Genomic DNA, 15,106 nt, shown 5'->3' on the forward strand with positions numbered 1-15,106 from the left:
ATTCTTATTATTTGGTTATTTTGCTGGGAATATAACTGTGTTTCTCTTTATGTAGACTGCCTTTATTAAATAAGGTAGTATTAAAAAAAAATCTTCAGAATAGGAGAATCTAGTTGAGCTTTGGGTTGCCTAAATTTGAAAGATTTAAAATTGTAAAGGTTGAATTTGGACAAGACTCCATTAAAAAAGACTGAAATTTTTTTTAAGTTTGCATGGAAAAATTGTTGTTTGTTTTGCAGCTGCGACACACATGCGACCTGTCCAGGGTGTAGCATGTCATTTGCCTATTGAATGCTGCAGATAGGCACCAGTCCTACCGTGACACTGATGGATGGATGGATGGATGGATGGATGGATGGATGGATGGATGGATGGATGGATGGATGGATGGATGGATGGATGGATGGATGGATGGATGGATGGATGGAGTTTCCCATTACTTCTGATTGGACTAGGTTGCAATTCTCAGACAGCATATTTTTGTTCCATGTACCCAGTGTTGTTTTCATCAATGATGACGAAATTATTTCGTTGACACTCCTTTTTTCATGACGATAACAAAAACTAATGAGCTAAACATGGATCTATTATGACTAAAACATGAATAGTCATAGGATTGAGTTTTCGTCAACGAGATGAGACTAAATAAAAATTAGAGGGTGGTCAGTCAGACATTTAAAATGCATCATTGTGCTGTAATCTGCTAAGCAGCTGTGCTGCTGCATCTTGTTTGATCCTGCATGCGGTGCTACACATTCTGCATGACCACAGATCGATCATGGCAGCAGTGGCAGGGGAGAAAATAACCCAGAATGGTCCGGCACTGCATGCTGAAATCAGACAAATTGATCTTCTAGATGTGCTTGTGCTGAAATGCGTGTTTGTGCATGCGTAGCCCAGAGTCTGCGCTTCGCACTCCACTCTGATGGTTCACTCTCAGCAGTATGGCTCTTCCTGCTCTCGCTACTTAATAAACTATATGTGGCTGATCATCCTCTGCAAAGCATAAAAAATCTCTTTGTCTAAATATCCCGATTTTATTTCTTCCAGCTCACAAGAGGTGATACTAAACATTGTTTAATTTCTACCGAAAGGAATCCCTAAATTAAATCAAAGAAAACATTTCATTGCATACTGTTTATTGTAGGACAAAGAGCCAGGTGAAGAGGTACATCGTTCTATGAATATTCCTCTCTCATAGTTGAATATGATGTAAATGTTTTCTTGTATTTTCACAAACATTTTCTATGTTTCCTTTGAATATGTCAACATTTTGTTAACATATTCATTCAATGTAGGTCTGGAATGCCATGGCATTACAAGGCAATTATGTAGGTTCTCTCTGTAGTTTTTTTTTTTTTATATCAAAACCCTTTGAATTTAAATATACTTTGACCACTGAGCAGTGGTAACCAAGGGGGAAACTAAAGAAATAAAGCCAAAATTGCCACAGTAGAAAGAAGAATGTTTTTAATTTTCCTTAATTGTACATTTTGTTAGCTTGTCTGTCTGCTATATTAACCAATATGATGTGTTAAAACTGATCCGCTAAATCTAAGATGGTTGTCAAAAACAACACTGCATGGAGCATCCATCAATGATGCACCTCTCTTGGCAGAAAGCTATTTTTCACATTTGAAAACTCCCCACTGGATTCTAAGCAAATTAAGTCCCAAGTGTGGAAAACAAATATTGACACCTCTGTCTAGAAATAGTATTGAAAAGCAATAATAGCAATGATCATTGAATGATTTATTTACAATTTGTCATACAGCTTTTTGCAGAGACAACGCAGAGTTGCACTTATTATTACTTTGGACAAGTCTGTGACTTGTCTTTTTTTTAATCCGATAACTGGTATGGTTTGAAATGTTTCGTTTTCTATTTGGATGGCTATTGCTTTTATAAAAAACAGATGATCTCCTCAGCAGTGACTTATAACCAGGCTATTCATTAGTGAATGTGTTGCTTGGTCTCAGCAGTAAATTCTCCATACTTCCGCTATTTAGTAGACGTCCAAATTGCTTTGAAACCCTTTCAACTGTCACTATGCATTGCCATTATGGCACAAATCATCACCCACAGCCCCACCTCCACCCGTTTCCCTGGATCAGGGGAGCATGGCTGAACCCTTGCACCATGTGCTCCTGCAGAGATAAGTTAAAGATGGCAGATAGCCAGCACAGTACTCTGGTACTGTGAAGGAAAAAAATTCAAGTGCAGGTCTTGTGGACTTGTAATCGGGTGTGCCTAACACTTCCCCCTGACATACATTCACCACTCCATCTCACACATTACATTCAGTCTTTTGTTACTATCAGTCAATCGTTGTAGCCAACAGTTAGTTCACTTCCACAACCATCATTGGCACATAGTAAAAGCCCTGAAAACATATTCACACCTACACTTCTAATGCATCCGCCGAAAAATAGCTATAAGGAAAAAGAGAAGTGTGTTGCAGAAAAGAGATGTTGCCTGGAAAATAACCAACACCAATGAGTCAAAGATGTGGTCAGGGAGGATTAGACCACATTAAGCAACTGCCTGGATCTAAATCATCACAACATGGGCTCTGGTGTAGGAGAGCTGATGGCTTGTTTTTTCTCAGTGATCCTGTGATTCTGAATAGTGTTCACATACACACTACCACTATTCACGCCGTGCAAAACTCCCTTCAGTGCCTCATCTTTTCCTCTCTGATCAGCAAAGAGTTTATACTTGCACATGGTTTTGTGATTTGCTCTGTTTTAGGACACAATTGTGTTTAGAGACATGCAATTAGCCGGACCTTATGTGGCTTGGAGCTCACTGGTGAAAGTTTTGGGAAATATCATCCGAATGCCACATTCGGGAAATATTTGACATCCAATTCATGTTCAGAGAAAGTCTAATAATGGTGGAGGATCAGTGAGGTCACCTGTAGGATAGAATAAAGTATTTGGGATGAGATATAGATACTTAGGTGCTGCTGTGACCTCTTCACTAGCCGCCTTTATGAGCTTTCTTTAAGAGCTTGCATACGTTTTTATTGCATCTGTAAAAAATTTAAGGAGTTGGCTAGTAGTCTGCAGATCATCCCATTTGATGAGAGCTCCAAGCCGAGGATGCAGAAAAGGAGGGGCAGAGACAGAGGACAAGAGATGATCTGTGTTGCAAGGGCTGATTATGCGTGCTATGGGGCCAGTTTCCTGGTTGTTGTGTTTGTGTTGGAGCGGGTGGCTCCAGGCAGATGTTGCAAATGAAGGAGTTGCTGTTTTGTGCTGACTTAGTTGGGTAAAATAATTTATTGGACAGCTGATGAGTGTTTGGTGAGAAGAAACTTTGAGGATGACAGCAAACAATTAAAGATGTTCTTCCTCTGCATCATAGCTTCTTTGCTCCCGCAGTTCATTGAGGAAAGCATGCCATAACTGTTGGTTCACACCGTGGGGTGGGTACCAGCTTGTTACACAATGTGTATGTGGCATTACACACTTATTACACACCATATAATTTTCTCAGTTTGTTGATTTTGCAAGTAAAACTTCACTTGATGGACCAAAAATAAGATGTTCATAACTGGGGCAAGTGATACATTATTATAAATGATTTCTACAGATTTTTTTTTTTAAGTATGGCATACATTTGTAAATTGCTTTTTTGCGTTTATTCCTTATAATGCTTTCAAGAATTTCCCATACAGAGGTGAACCTTCACTCTGGTCTTTTTATTGGATCTAACAGTTTGTTTCTTTCCCCTCTCATTGGGTTGGATTGCCATACAAAATTCTCATCTTCATTGTGGGGTTGATTCTAACCAGCTTCCCAGTGTATTATTTATAAAGAAGAGCATTGTTCTGGTGTTTTCTTGCATGTTAGGTAATGTTAAGTGTTGATCCAAAAATTCAGTTAGACCCTTCTGACCAGAGTTGACCTTTGACATGTTTGTTTTAAGACTGAATTGTTTTCTGCCTTCACTGAACATCTGTATTTATAAACGTTTACTTATCAGAGTAAAATTATAAACCTTTTTCGTTTCCTCTGCCATCTGCACAAAATATTTATTAGACACCAAAAGCAATCAGTCATTCTCATTAGTCCAAGATGAAAAGGGTGTCAAAAATGAGACATATCCTCTGGAGAGGCTTTTATATCTGTAGATCATGTATAACAATTTGAAAAAGAAAAGGGCTTCAATGAGTTGAACATATTTATTTATTTATTTATTTTCCATGTCCATAATATTACATTTTCCAGAAAATAAAACCAAAACAATAAAAAGGTACTTTTTAACCCTATGAAACACTTTCAGGAGGTTTAAGTTGTATTGTAAAATGTTTTGTTGCATCTACTTAAATGGGAAAAAGATGAAAAAAGAAAACAAAAGCTACTCCAGTTGACTTTCACTTAAAACATTAAAGGTTACATTATTGCGCAACACAGAGGAAAGTTGTTTGGCAGGGAGCATCGGTTAAAATCCTCCCTCCTTTCTTTCCTTGTGACTGGTCGGTGCCTGTGTCAGTCAGGGGGGAGGGGTGCACCGCTAATTTCCACATGCCTGTATGTCAATTTAAGACCCAGACTGGATTTTTTAGTGTGTGGCTGACAGTAGCAGAGGACTCAAGCGTGCCTGCCTACATTCACTAAGCAACCCCTGTGTTGGATTTTTGCGCACAATCAGGTGAGGCGCCTACTGGGACGCGCTTCTACCTGCGGACGCTGAATTAGATATTTATGGTCATCTGGATGTTTGTGCTACCAAGAAAATCCATACCTTTCTATTCTCTTTCGGAGATTGTTGAAGTGTAAGAAAACTTTTTAGGAGCCCTGACAACTTTGGTGTAAATCGTTGGGAGTTTTATTGGTAGCGGATTATTCCGGAGGAAACATGTTTGAAAAACGCACCGTTATATTGGTGAATCTCCTCGTCCTGGTGCGTGCGCTCCTGGCTCACGAGTGCACGCCCTGTAACCTCCGGACTTGTCCACTCAAAGTCGCGCGCGGCTGTGAGGGTGGCCGCAGCGTGGCCAGGGATCCATGCGGGTGCTGCGACCACTGCGCGCGGCTGGAGTGGGAGCCCTGCGGCGGGAAGGACTGGGCGCACGGATACTGCGCCTTGGGGCTGACGTGCGCTACTGTCAACAGCACTGGAGCCGCCATCATACCTGAAATTGGAGTTTGTAAATGTGAGTTAAATAACTTTTAAGTGCAAACCTAGAGACTGGAGTAGAACATGTCATTGCTAAGCACAATTTCCACAGTTTGGCAATTACTCAGTTATTGTAAGCGGTTTGAAAGCATCACCGTTCATGTGTCAGTTTAGCCCAGGAAGCAGTGACCATGTCTTGTTAAATTTCTGCTTTTGACTGCAGAAGAGAGAGGAGTCATGTTCAAACCCATATACTTATAATTACACCTAACTTTCCTAAATAACTTCATCTTTACTTTTGATTTTTTTATAAAGCTAAAAAATACATAGATTTTAGAATTTACTAGGATGTTGAAATAGTTTTTCCAGTTCTACCTCTTCTAAAATAAAACAAGTTGAATAGGCTGATATTATCTGGTCTGATTTGTTAAGGTAGCCGGACTGTTGTTGGCAGCATAGATTACTTACTAAATATATAAAACAGCTGTACTAAAATAAGAGAGCTGGGTGGTGCTTCTTCAGTTTTTATATTTGAACTGTTTTTGTTTCCAAACAGCAAAATTAATCTTTCTTACATGGAGGGAAGACTGTAACAGTTGTTTTCTTTCAGTCAACGAGAGGTGGGGAGGAATAACTGTGTGTTACTCAGTTTTTAGAGCCAGAGAAAATCCTGGGTCACTCTGGCACCTTCTCTGGCTTCTCATTAAATTCTCACTAAACTGTAGCTCCAGTATGATGTTTGTAGTTTAGATTTTTTTTTCTTTGCACTTGTTGAAATCCACAATGCTCCTCTGTTCTGTCTACTCACCAAGCAAAGCCAAACTGTTATGAGGTGCTCATTTTATGCACCATTTGAGTTACTTTCTCTACCTCAAAGAAGCTTGTATTCCTATGAATGAAGTCAGAGGTTTTGGTCTTTCATTGAGGAACAAACAGCTCATGGACGGACCACCTCCAGCTGCACCACCTGCAATCTGTCCGGCCTGTTTGTGGATGATTGAAGGGGACTGGCAGGATTGTTTGAGAGCATAAGCAGCTCTCAGTAGGTGTTAGGATATCCCGCCCCTTCATCATCTGTAGGGGGATCCATGTCCGGCGTTTTCACAGTCCTTCCTCCCCCCTGGTGTTCCCAGGAGACACAGGTCCTGATTATGGCTCATTTTAGGCATCTGGAGGACATCTCCTTCTGCTTCTTAACAGCTTTGGGACAATCTGGAGACCTAATGGCTCCTCTGACTTAGTCATACTGTACCTCTGTTGTTGCTTCTGACCTCTTAAATAAGACCGCTGTATGCATGCAGCCTTCATATCCCAAAGGGGTCTGGGTGGGGGTAAATCAACACCTCCCAGTGTGTTTTCAGGGGCCACAGTAGTAGGCAGACTGCTGAAGGCTGATCCCAGATTTCACTCCCTCAAGCTTGGAAGGGCCTTATGGTGATTAACCGCGCAATCAAGAGTGGGGATAAATGTTTCCGCTTTTGTAAACCCCTGCTTTAGTGTTCCAAGTAAGTTTACTGGGTGGTCAAAATCTAGTTAGTGTGGAAGCTTAAAGATGACATGTTACATATTGTTTGAGTTAAACGATGGATCTGTTTTGTTTGGTTTTTCTTTTCGTTCTGCTCTCCTGCCCATTTAGATTTTAGGGAAATTGTAGTGATTTTCAATAGCTATAGTTAGACAGCTAAGCCTGGTGATTAGAATTATACTACGAAGAAAAGCAACAGTAGAAAATGTCTATTAGAAATTATTTGGGTTTTTATTTAAGAAAAAGAGTAAAAAAATAGTAATAGAGCTTATATTTTCCGGTATATTTGGAAATTACTGCAGATACATAGTAAATGTTTATTCCCTACAGACTCCAGGCTTGGAATTTATGTCTTGTTGCAAATAACATTAAGGACATGGTCTACTAAATATGTTTATATGTTTGCATGTATAAAAACATTTGCATAATTGATGACATGAGTTACATGAGTTGTTCTACTATACAGGCGCATCGAGGATTGTGTCTCTAAAACAAGCAGAACAGCTGGCACTGTTAATTTGGTTTAACATCATTATTATACGGAACATATCCTTATCATCAAAAGATTTAAAATACTGGGTGAATGGTATATAAATACAATTAGCACTCAAAACGTGATTTATTCAACCTTGAATGGATTTCAGATTCTGTTTCTACTTTTATACTAAACACATTTGAAATAAGGTTGCAAACTGGCAGATCATCATGCTGAAATGTCTGCAGTCATTGAGGCAAGAAGGAGCACAGAGCAGTCCTTTTTACCTGCTAGACAACCTGCTGGCTGATTTGAAGCCAGTCACAAATAGATGTGATGCCATGACTCCAAGGAAAAAAGAATGCCTTGAAACTTTGTCGTTTCTTGCAAATGAATGGATCCTCCTTGCATATCATCACACTTAAGGCTTATTTATACTTCAAAACTAGGTAGTCTGGATAGGTGTTGCAGTAAATGCAGAGACGTCCCCGCCCCCTTCCACTGTCACTCTGCTGCACCTCTCCCAAATTGTAGGTGACCTCAGACAGTGCTGCAAACAGGAGACATCTGATTGGTCAGATCTACATCCGCTCTACACTTATGCATCTCCTGTTTTGTTTGTATGAGTATGATTGTGGAAAAACGACTCGTGAAGTTGGACCAGCTAGAAGAGCGAGGTGCGCAAGAACGCTGGGACCCTTTTTCCACCTGGATCCCCGCTCTTTTTTGCCTGTTGTTGGACAAACTTGCCCCCACTTCGGCCATATCTAGACCAACAGCTGGTATGTGATTTTCCCCTTTTGCGTTGTGGCGTGGAATAAACATAGCACAGACCAGGCCTCAATATTGAGCATAAATCAAAAATGTCTGCATCATACCTGTGACAAGCTCACTGTGACACACTGCTGCAGGAGTATAACCAGCCGACTACCTTCACACTGCAGCCTGAAGTGTCCGCTTTTTTTGCTCGTATACTACCTGAATCTGATCTTTTTATGAGATCCGATTTATTTCCAATGCAACCTAAGCCACTTGGCTATGTGGTCATGAATCTAAAATGCATCTCATCTTTTCTGTATTAATGAGTATTAGTGGCATACAAGTCAGATAAATGCAACCTGGCTGTTCAAACACAGGTTGCATTTATCCAGCCTGCAAACCATTAATATTCAACAAAGGTCCCTATTCCGCATTTAGCTACGCAGAAGCAGGAAGAAAAACAACAACCATTATTATCTGCATTATCGTCCACCATTGATAATGCAGAGAGCTTTATTTCCAACCTTCTTGAAAAGATTGTGTTGTTGATGCACTGGCTGAGGTTGGAAAAGAAATGTAAGATTTTAAGATGCGCTTCAGCACTACCATCCATGTCTACTTCCGTAAGGAAAGAGCAGGCCAGCTTGTGACGTCATTGCATCCTCTACTGCGCATGCCGGACACATTACGGTGTGTGAATGCAGTTCAAACAGGAGATCACAAACAAGCTGCGTATATTTAAAAATGTGAACGATCATGCAAAAGAATTGGATTTCCCATGAAGGCCTGCATTATGAACCTAGCCATCGTGGCGTCTACCAGAACTGTTCTCCTGATGTGTTGTCTAGTAGTGTCAGATGGGGCTATTGTGTTTCCTTCCACTTGTCCATGTGTACTTTTTATACCGGTAACTGTCATTCGATCAAGTGGAAAAGTAGCTGGCAACAATTCTATCTTTTCACAATATTAATAGTATAATATAATATTTTTGACGGGGCAGGGGTCAGCTACTGGAAAACCCACAGTTTTTAACTGGGAAGAGTATGCCTGCCTTTGTCAGCTATAGATATTGATTCAATTACCAAAAAACGAAAACAGACAATCTGTAATCATGCTTAAATCCCAAGAACCTAAGCTATCCCTGGTTTTTAATTTAAATGACACTCCTACTAAATCATATGTCCTTGCTCAAGAGACACTTGTCACCGCATGTCAACTGATCCCTGACATACAGGGATGCTATGTCCACTTCACTCCATCACATGCTTTTTACTTCCGCCTTCCCTGGTATTATCTAACATTTCAAAGACTTCCTTTTAAGCTTGGTATCAGCCTTAGGGCTTGGAGAGGTCAGCTTTCCCATCCTGATCCTGGGTGCCAAGACAAGCAGTCTCAGTAGCTAAGAGAGGAATACCCCTGCAATGAAGCCTTATAGTCTTTGGCAAGAGTTGTTCCAGACCGGAAAAGAGATAGCCAGAAGGGGCTATAACAGACCTGGGTTGAGCTGAACAGTCGTGGGTTGAGGCAACTAAAAACAAAAGGGCCTCAGTGGAGGGTCGAGCTAAAATTAGTGAAAACAATGTTTTAGTATCCAGCCTTTTATTGATTGTTTTGACTCCTACCTCATATCATACATGCCAGATTTAGCACCCCGCACAGACAAGCACTAAGGTTGCAGGAAAACCTCAGAATAGAAAAAAAAAATGTTTGGATCATGTTAGGGTGAAGGGGAAATTATTTCGGCTGCAGTTATTGGAAAAGCTGCATGTGCCCTGCAAGTTCACTGGCCATCTGGGAGAGCCATTAACAGAGCCGGCTGGATCAGGTTAAAGGTAATGTTACCTTCACCTCTGTCAAAGGGCCAGATTTCACTATAGCTGGCACTCCTGGCATAGGAGTCATTCACATTTGCTTCTGCTGTAGTGACATAGATTTTCTATCTTTTTATTAAAGCAAGGGAGAGTTATACTCTTAGGGAGGCATATCTGGTAGTGTGGAATAGTAAAATCAACATACAATGCCTTGAGAACGTATTCATATGGCTTGAACTTTTTCATATTTTAATGTACTTTATTAGGATACTGTAGATCAACACAGTTGAATACACAGTTATCTAAATATTGCATCATATCAAAATCTTAAACACTGGGCAGAAATACTTAATCCCCACCCCCCTCCACCCATGTTTTAACATGACACCACTAGATACAGTAAAATCCATTGCGATGGTGCAAAGAAGAGTTCGGTTACACAGAAGTGTTACATAATCAGAGAAGCAGCAAAGAAAACTCCAAGAGAGCTTCAGAAGATCCACAGCTCAGATGACCATCCCAATGGCAAAATTACAATACTTTCCTTCAGAAATCTGTTAATTTATAGATAACTCACCGTTTGTCTCACCATGTTTACCCAACAGCCATTGTTAGTATGTGATGCCATGAAGGATATATCTCTGCATGAGGTATATCTCTGCATCATTATTCATGCATGAAAGGTAAGGGAACACTAAGAGGTGTGTGTACGGTGGGGCCCTTTAATCCCAAGATCCTGTTGGATATTCAGCTCACACATCTCTAACGTGACATTCCTTTATTGTTTTCTTTCCAAATGGGCCTATAAGCTGCATGGTGCCATCTTGGGGTGAGGCTCAATGAGAGACACGGCTGCAGGCAGTTGTTGTTGTGAGTGGCTTCCATTCAGAGGAGGCGTTGCTGCAGCCGCCAGAGATGCACACCCTGGGAGGGCCCCATACTGTGGAACAAAAGCAAACAAACGGGCTCAGTAGCTGTAGTAGTGTGGCACAAAGAGAAAGGAGGAGGGACTGAATCCCAGAAATACAGTGGTCACTTTAGTTAGGGCTGTGCCAAAGTACTGTCTTAAAACAAAGGGGGTGTAGATGCGAGCAATATTTATAGCTTAACCATTATACCTCTGTCCAGTCATTCTTTGTTCCTTTCACAAAATCTTGTCTGACAGTTAGTCTAATATTTTCTTTTCTCCTTGTTTTCTGTGACAGTTCTCCCTGACCAGCCAGATGCAGGCCTTGAAGATGAGCGCTGCCCTCAAATCACTGGCTGCGACAAAGCAGGAGATGAATGCGTGTGCAGTGCTCGTAACTCTTGCTTGGAAACCTTTACCTATCCAGACCAAGAGACCTGCATGAAGGCCAGCAAGTCAGGTGTGCCCTGATCTTACCAATCTCTCTTTCTGAACCCCACAAAGGGAATGGATCAGACAGTAGTATGTGAATTAGAGTGTAGAATGATCTCCACAGATAGAAGTAAATCCATAGCAGATGTTGCTCTAAGATGACTAAAGCTACTTACATTTCATAGTGATGACACACAAGATCCGGCTTTCTGTGGTTATTCCCCATTCACTTCTAAGCTCTGCTGACATGTGTGACTCACTGATGACTTTGGTTTTATGTGTTACAGAGGGTCGAAGCCACGAGCATAGGGAGAGACGCAAAGAGAAATATGTGGGACCGTCCAATCCGACGTGCATGTTCTCAGGGTGCAACCTGACCGCCAACGGCTGCATGTGCAAGTCTCAGAGCTGCCACCACCACTTTGCATACATCAACCGCAGCCAGTGCGAGGAAGCAGCAGGTAAATCTCCAATGGTCTGGTGCTGATTAATGCAAAATCCCTTCACCTCAGCTTTTTTTTAAAATTATTTTTCAAAATGAATGCACAATTTTAGAGTTACATTCAAATTGTTTGGAGTACTTTTACTTAGAAAAGCAAGCTGAAATCTTTACAGATTCTTTTTTGCAAAATAGCTCAAGGTCAGTCACTTTAAATGTCATCTGTCATTATTACATTGTAGGTCTTGACACTAATTATCTGTTGTGTTTAGATCTTTACTTAGACATTGCCTGTCTAACCCTAAACATACTGTGAGGGCTACAATGGTATGGTTTAGATCAAGGCTCTTCAGTTATGGTTCTCAACCCCTGATGTCTGATGCACCTTTTAGATTTGTCTCTGCTTCAACATACAAGTAAAACAATCAGGTTACTAGATGTGTCATCATCTGACTTGGACACATTTGCCACATGTTCCTGGGGTCACTTAACATAAAGTGCAACAACCTTTTTAACAGCTTTTTTCCTCTGGCAAATATTTTTGGAGTGCAGGGCTAATAATTGTTATGTATAATTATTCTTTCATCTTTACTTTGGATCTCTGCAGCTGCACCATAGTAACCACAGGCCTCTTGGCTGCTACCCTGGCTATTGCTCTTTTTGCATGTGGATGGCCTGTTCATGGTTGGCTTATAGTTCAACTGTCTTTTCATATTTCTAAACAATGATCAATGCTTCATGAGGTGTTTAAATCTTTAAATATTGTTTCATAACCTCACCCTGTTTTGAGTTTCTCTGCAACCTCAGTGCTTAACCATCTGCTGTGTTCTTTGGCCAATGTGATAACGACTGCCCACTGATGTTTTCCAACAAACCTCTGAGAGCTTTGCAGAACAGCTGTATTTATACTGAGATTAAACCACATACAGGTGGACTCTACCTCCTATGTATTTGGTTTTATGTGCTTGTTGCAGTGGATTTTATGCACCACTTTGTTTTGGTCTGTCAAAGGAAATAATAGAATTTGTTCAGGCTTTTAACTGGTTACAGTTTGAAAAAGGCAAAAAATGTTTTGCATAAAAAAAAATAAATCAGAAAATAGCATTAACGTTTTTTGAGAAATTTAGTGTTGGAGATCTACAGGTTGCAGCGTAAACTCACAAAGTTGGAGCATGTAAGCCAGCCTCTTCTGTACCTTGGTAAAAAGGAAAATCATCTGAATGAATCCAGGAATTTGTGTTTATCTTTGCTTATAATATCATCTTTCTTTGACTTACACAGGGAAAAAGTTTTGGCAAAGTGTCTGTAGATGACTCCTTCAGACCGTTAGTTGTTTGCTAAAACTGAGCAGCTAAGTGTTGGCTTCCTGCTGAGTGGCTTTAACAGAACAGAACTGCCTCTGAACTTAAATGAATGATAAATAAATAGAATTATTCACTGCTTGAAAATTCTGTCATATCTGAATAAAAATAGTCAGGTGCCTATTTGAAGAATCTCAAATGAAAAGCAGCTCTTTCCTTGCACTGAGCCATGAAGACACATTTGAGTTTATTTAGTCTACAGCTAATAGAGGGGTTATTACAGACATTCTCGGTTCTGTTTGTCTTGAGCCGTTTATGCAGTAAATCCCACAGGAAGCGTGTTCATCAAACATCATTTTGTGCACACATATCCAGCAGAATAACCTCTGCCTTATCTAAGAGCCTGAGCCGAATGGATAACTGTCTGATGGGACACCAAAACAACATTTTTTACCAGCTTATGGGTATTCATAGCACCACACATCTACCCCACTTTATGGCCTCTCATTAAGCAGAAAATTAGGGTTTGTGAATCTGCTAGGTTTAATGGTACATATGCTTCTGGTGCAATTTGATGTAATCTTTATATGTGTGATGAGCCTACATATATAAGCTTGAGAGCATGCGTGCCTGCATGTGTTGGATGTGCAAGATAATTATCTTGTTTGTCTTGATGTTGCAGCAGAGATTTTCCTTTGTCTGCCTGAATGGGATTCTGTGGTTAGGATCTGCACTCCCCTTTTGCTCCATGGTAACTCCCTAAATCACACCCTCTTTTTAGTATAAATGATACTCATTAAGATCAGTGTTTTTATGCTCTGCTTTATACATGCTCTTAAGGTTTAAACTAAACTTGCTCTCAAGGCACAGGAGCTCCAGATAAAACCTTTTTTAAACTAGGTGTATATATAAAAGAAACTAGAGAAAGGCTTTGTAACATTTATTTATATTTGGAGTGTTGGTAACAGTCTATACATGAATTAAAAAAAGGAATTCTCATGTTTCAATATGTTCTTTTAAATCTTAACTTTAAAATTAACAGCTATTTAAACTTACGTTCTGTAGGTGGGAACTTAATTACTGAAGGAAACCAAAAACAGCATTTGTAGCAGTAAAATAATAAAGTGATTTAGTATTGGTTGTTTAACCACTGATATAAATGATTTGCTCTGTTTTTACGCCAGTTTAAGTGATTTTTAAAGGAGTCTTCAAAATTCTTTTGAACTGGAATTTAATGTCAACTTCAGTCTGGTAGTAGTTTCCTTTTTCTTTTTTTTTTTTTGCTTTTCTCACTTTGTAGCTGTTATCATTAATGTAGTTTGTTTTAGTTTTGTTTACAGTTCAAACCAGAATTCAACATTTTATTTGCATTCTTGACAAAAAAAAACAACAACAACATATTTGTATAAAGTCAGCCACCATTATAGTTCCAGAAATCTTTAAAAAAATATATTATTAAAATTTAGCTCATTTAGTTGAAAAGGTTTTACATTTTATATGGAGAGCTACATACAGTGGTAGCTCAAGCAGACATAAGTTGAGCCGTCTTTATTCTTTGGTTTTTAACCATGTCTTGAATGACCACGATTCTTCACCATCCTATAAGAATTACTTTTACTATAATCATGTGTCTGTGTAATAATATGGACCTCCTCTGTCATTTAGCAACAGCTTGGTCAACTCTGTTACATGTTCTTATATGTTCTACTATATCCTGATCTTATGCTTACTGTAATCCGAATGTGGTTGTGGCAGCAGAAGCAGCTGGTTCACATGCAAAGTCAATGTTTAACCTGCATCAATGATCATCAAAAGGTCCAGCAGCAGGAGCAGCGCATCTTGATGCATCTGAGCAACCAAAACAGCGCCTCATGAGCTACTGAGCATCTAAGGTGTCTGATGTGCTTCACAAGCAGCAGCTGCTGAAATTGGAAAAAATTAACTTTTGCTGCTTGACGCGCCACATCTACCAATCAGAGAAGCTGATCTGGGATCTGGCAGGGAGACAGACAGAGCACTGCTAATGTAGATTGCTATGATCACTCCTCTGAAACAGTTTATTATTGCCTAAATTAACTTAAAATGTTGAAACCTGTCAGCAAAATATGTTCGATTTTATTATTCTGGTGCCTGCAGTTTTTATCACATCCCTAAAAAACACTAACATCTACTTCCAGCCGCAAAGAACAGTAGCAGAAATCCCTAAGCTGCTGTTGGGGATTCCCAGTGACAGCGCAACATAATCGTAATCTTTATGAACTGACTGCACAGACAATGTTTTTTAAGTGAACTTTCTCACTTAAAAATATATTTAAACTACTTTTTACCAG

At 39.8% G+C, this 15,106-nt stretch overlaps 1 protein-coding gene across 2 annotated transcripts in view; it reads left to right on the forward strand.

Annotated features, from left to right (window-relative positions):
• The first annotated feature begins 4,564 nt into the window (after positions 1-4,564).
• The window catches only part of crim1 (cysteine rich transmembrane BMP regulator 1 (chordin-like)), a 48,468-nt gene continuing 37,926 nt past the window's right edge, over positions 4,565-15,106 (forward strand). For both annotated transcript variants that reach the window (XM_015373736.1, XM_015373737.1), the window contains exons 1-3: positions 4,565-5,164; positions 10,903-11,064; positions 11,324-11,497. In XM_015373736.1, the coding sequence (XP_015229222.1) occupies positions 4,867-5,164; positions 10,903-11,064; positions 11,324-11,497 (634 nt within the window). In that variant the 5' untranslated portion in view covers positions 4,565-4,866. The remainder of the gene's footprint in view (positions 5,165-10,902; positions 11,065-11,323; positions 11,498-15,106) is intronic.

The sequence above is a fragment of the Cyprinodon variegatus genome, unplaced genomic scaffold (assembly GCF_000732505.1).
Source record: "Cyprinodon variegatus isolate N-32 unplaced genomic scaffold, C_variegatus-1.0 Scaffold91, whole genome shotgun sequence".
In the NCBI taxonomy this organism is placed as follows: Eukaryota; Metazoa; Chordata; class Actinopteri; order Cyprinodontiformes; family Cyprinodontidae; genus Cyprinodon; species Cyprinodon variegatus.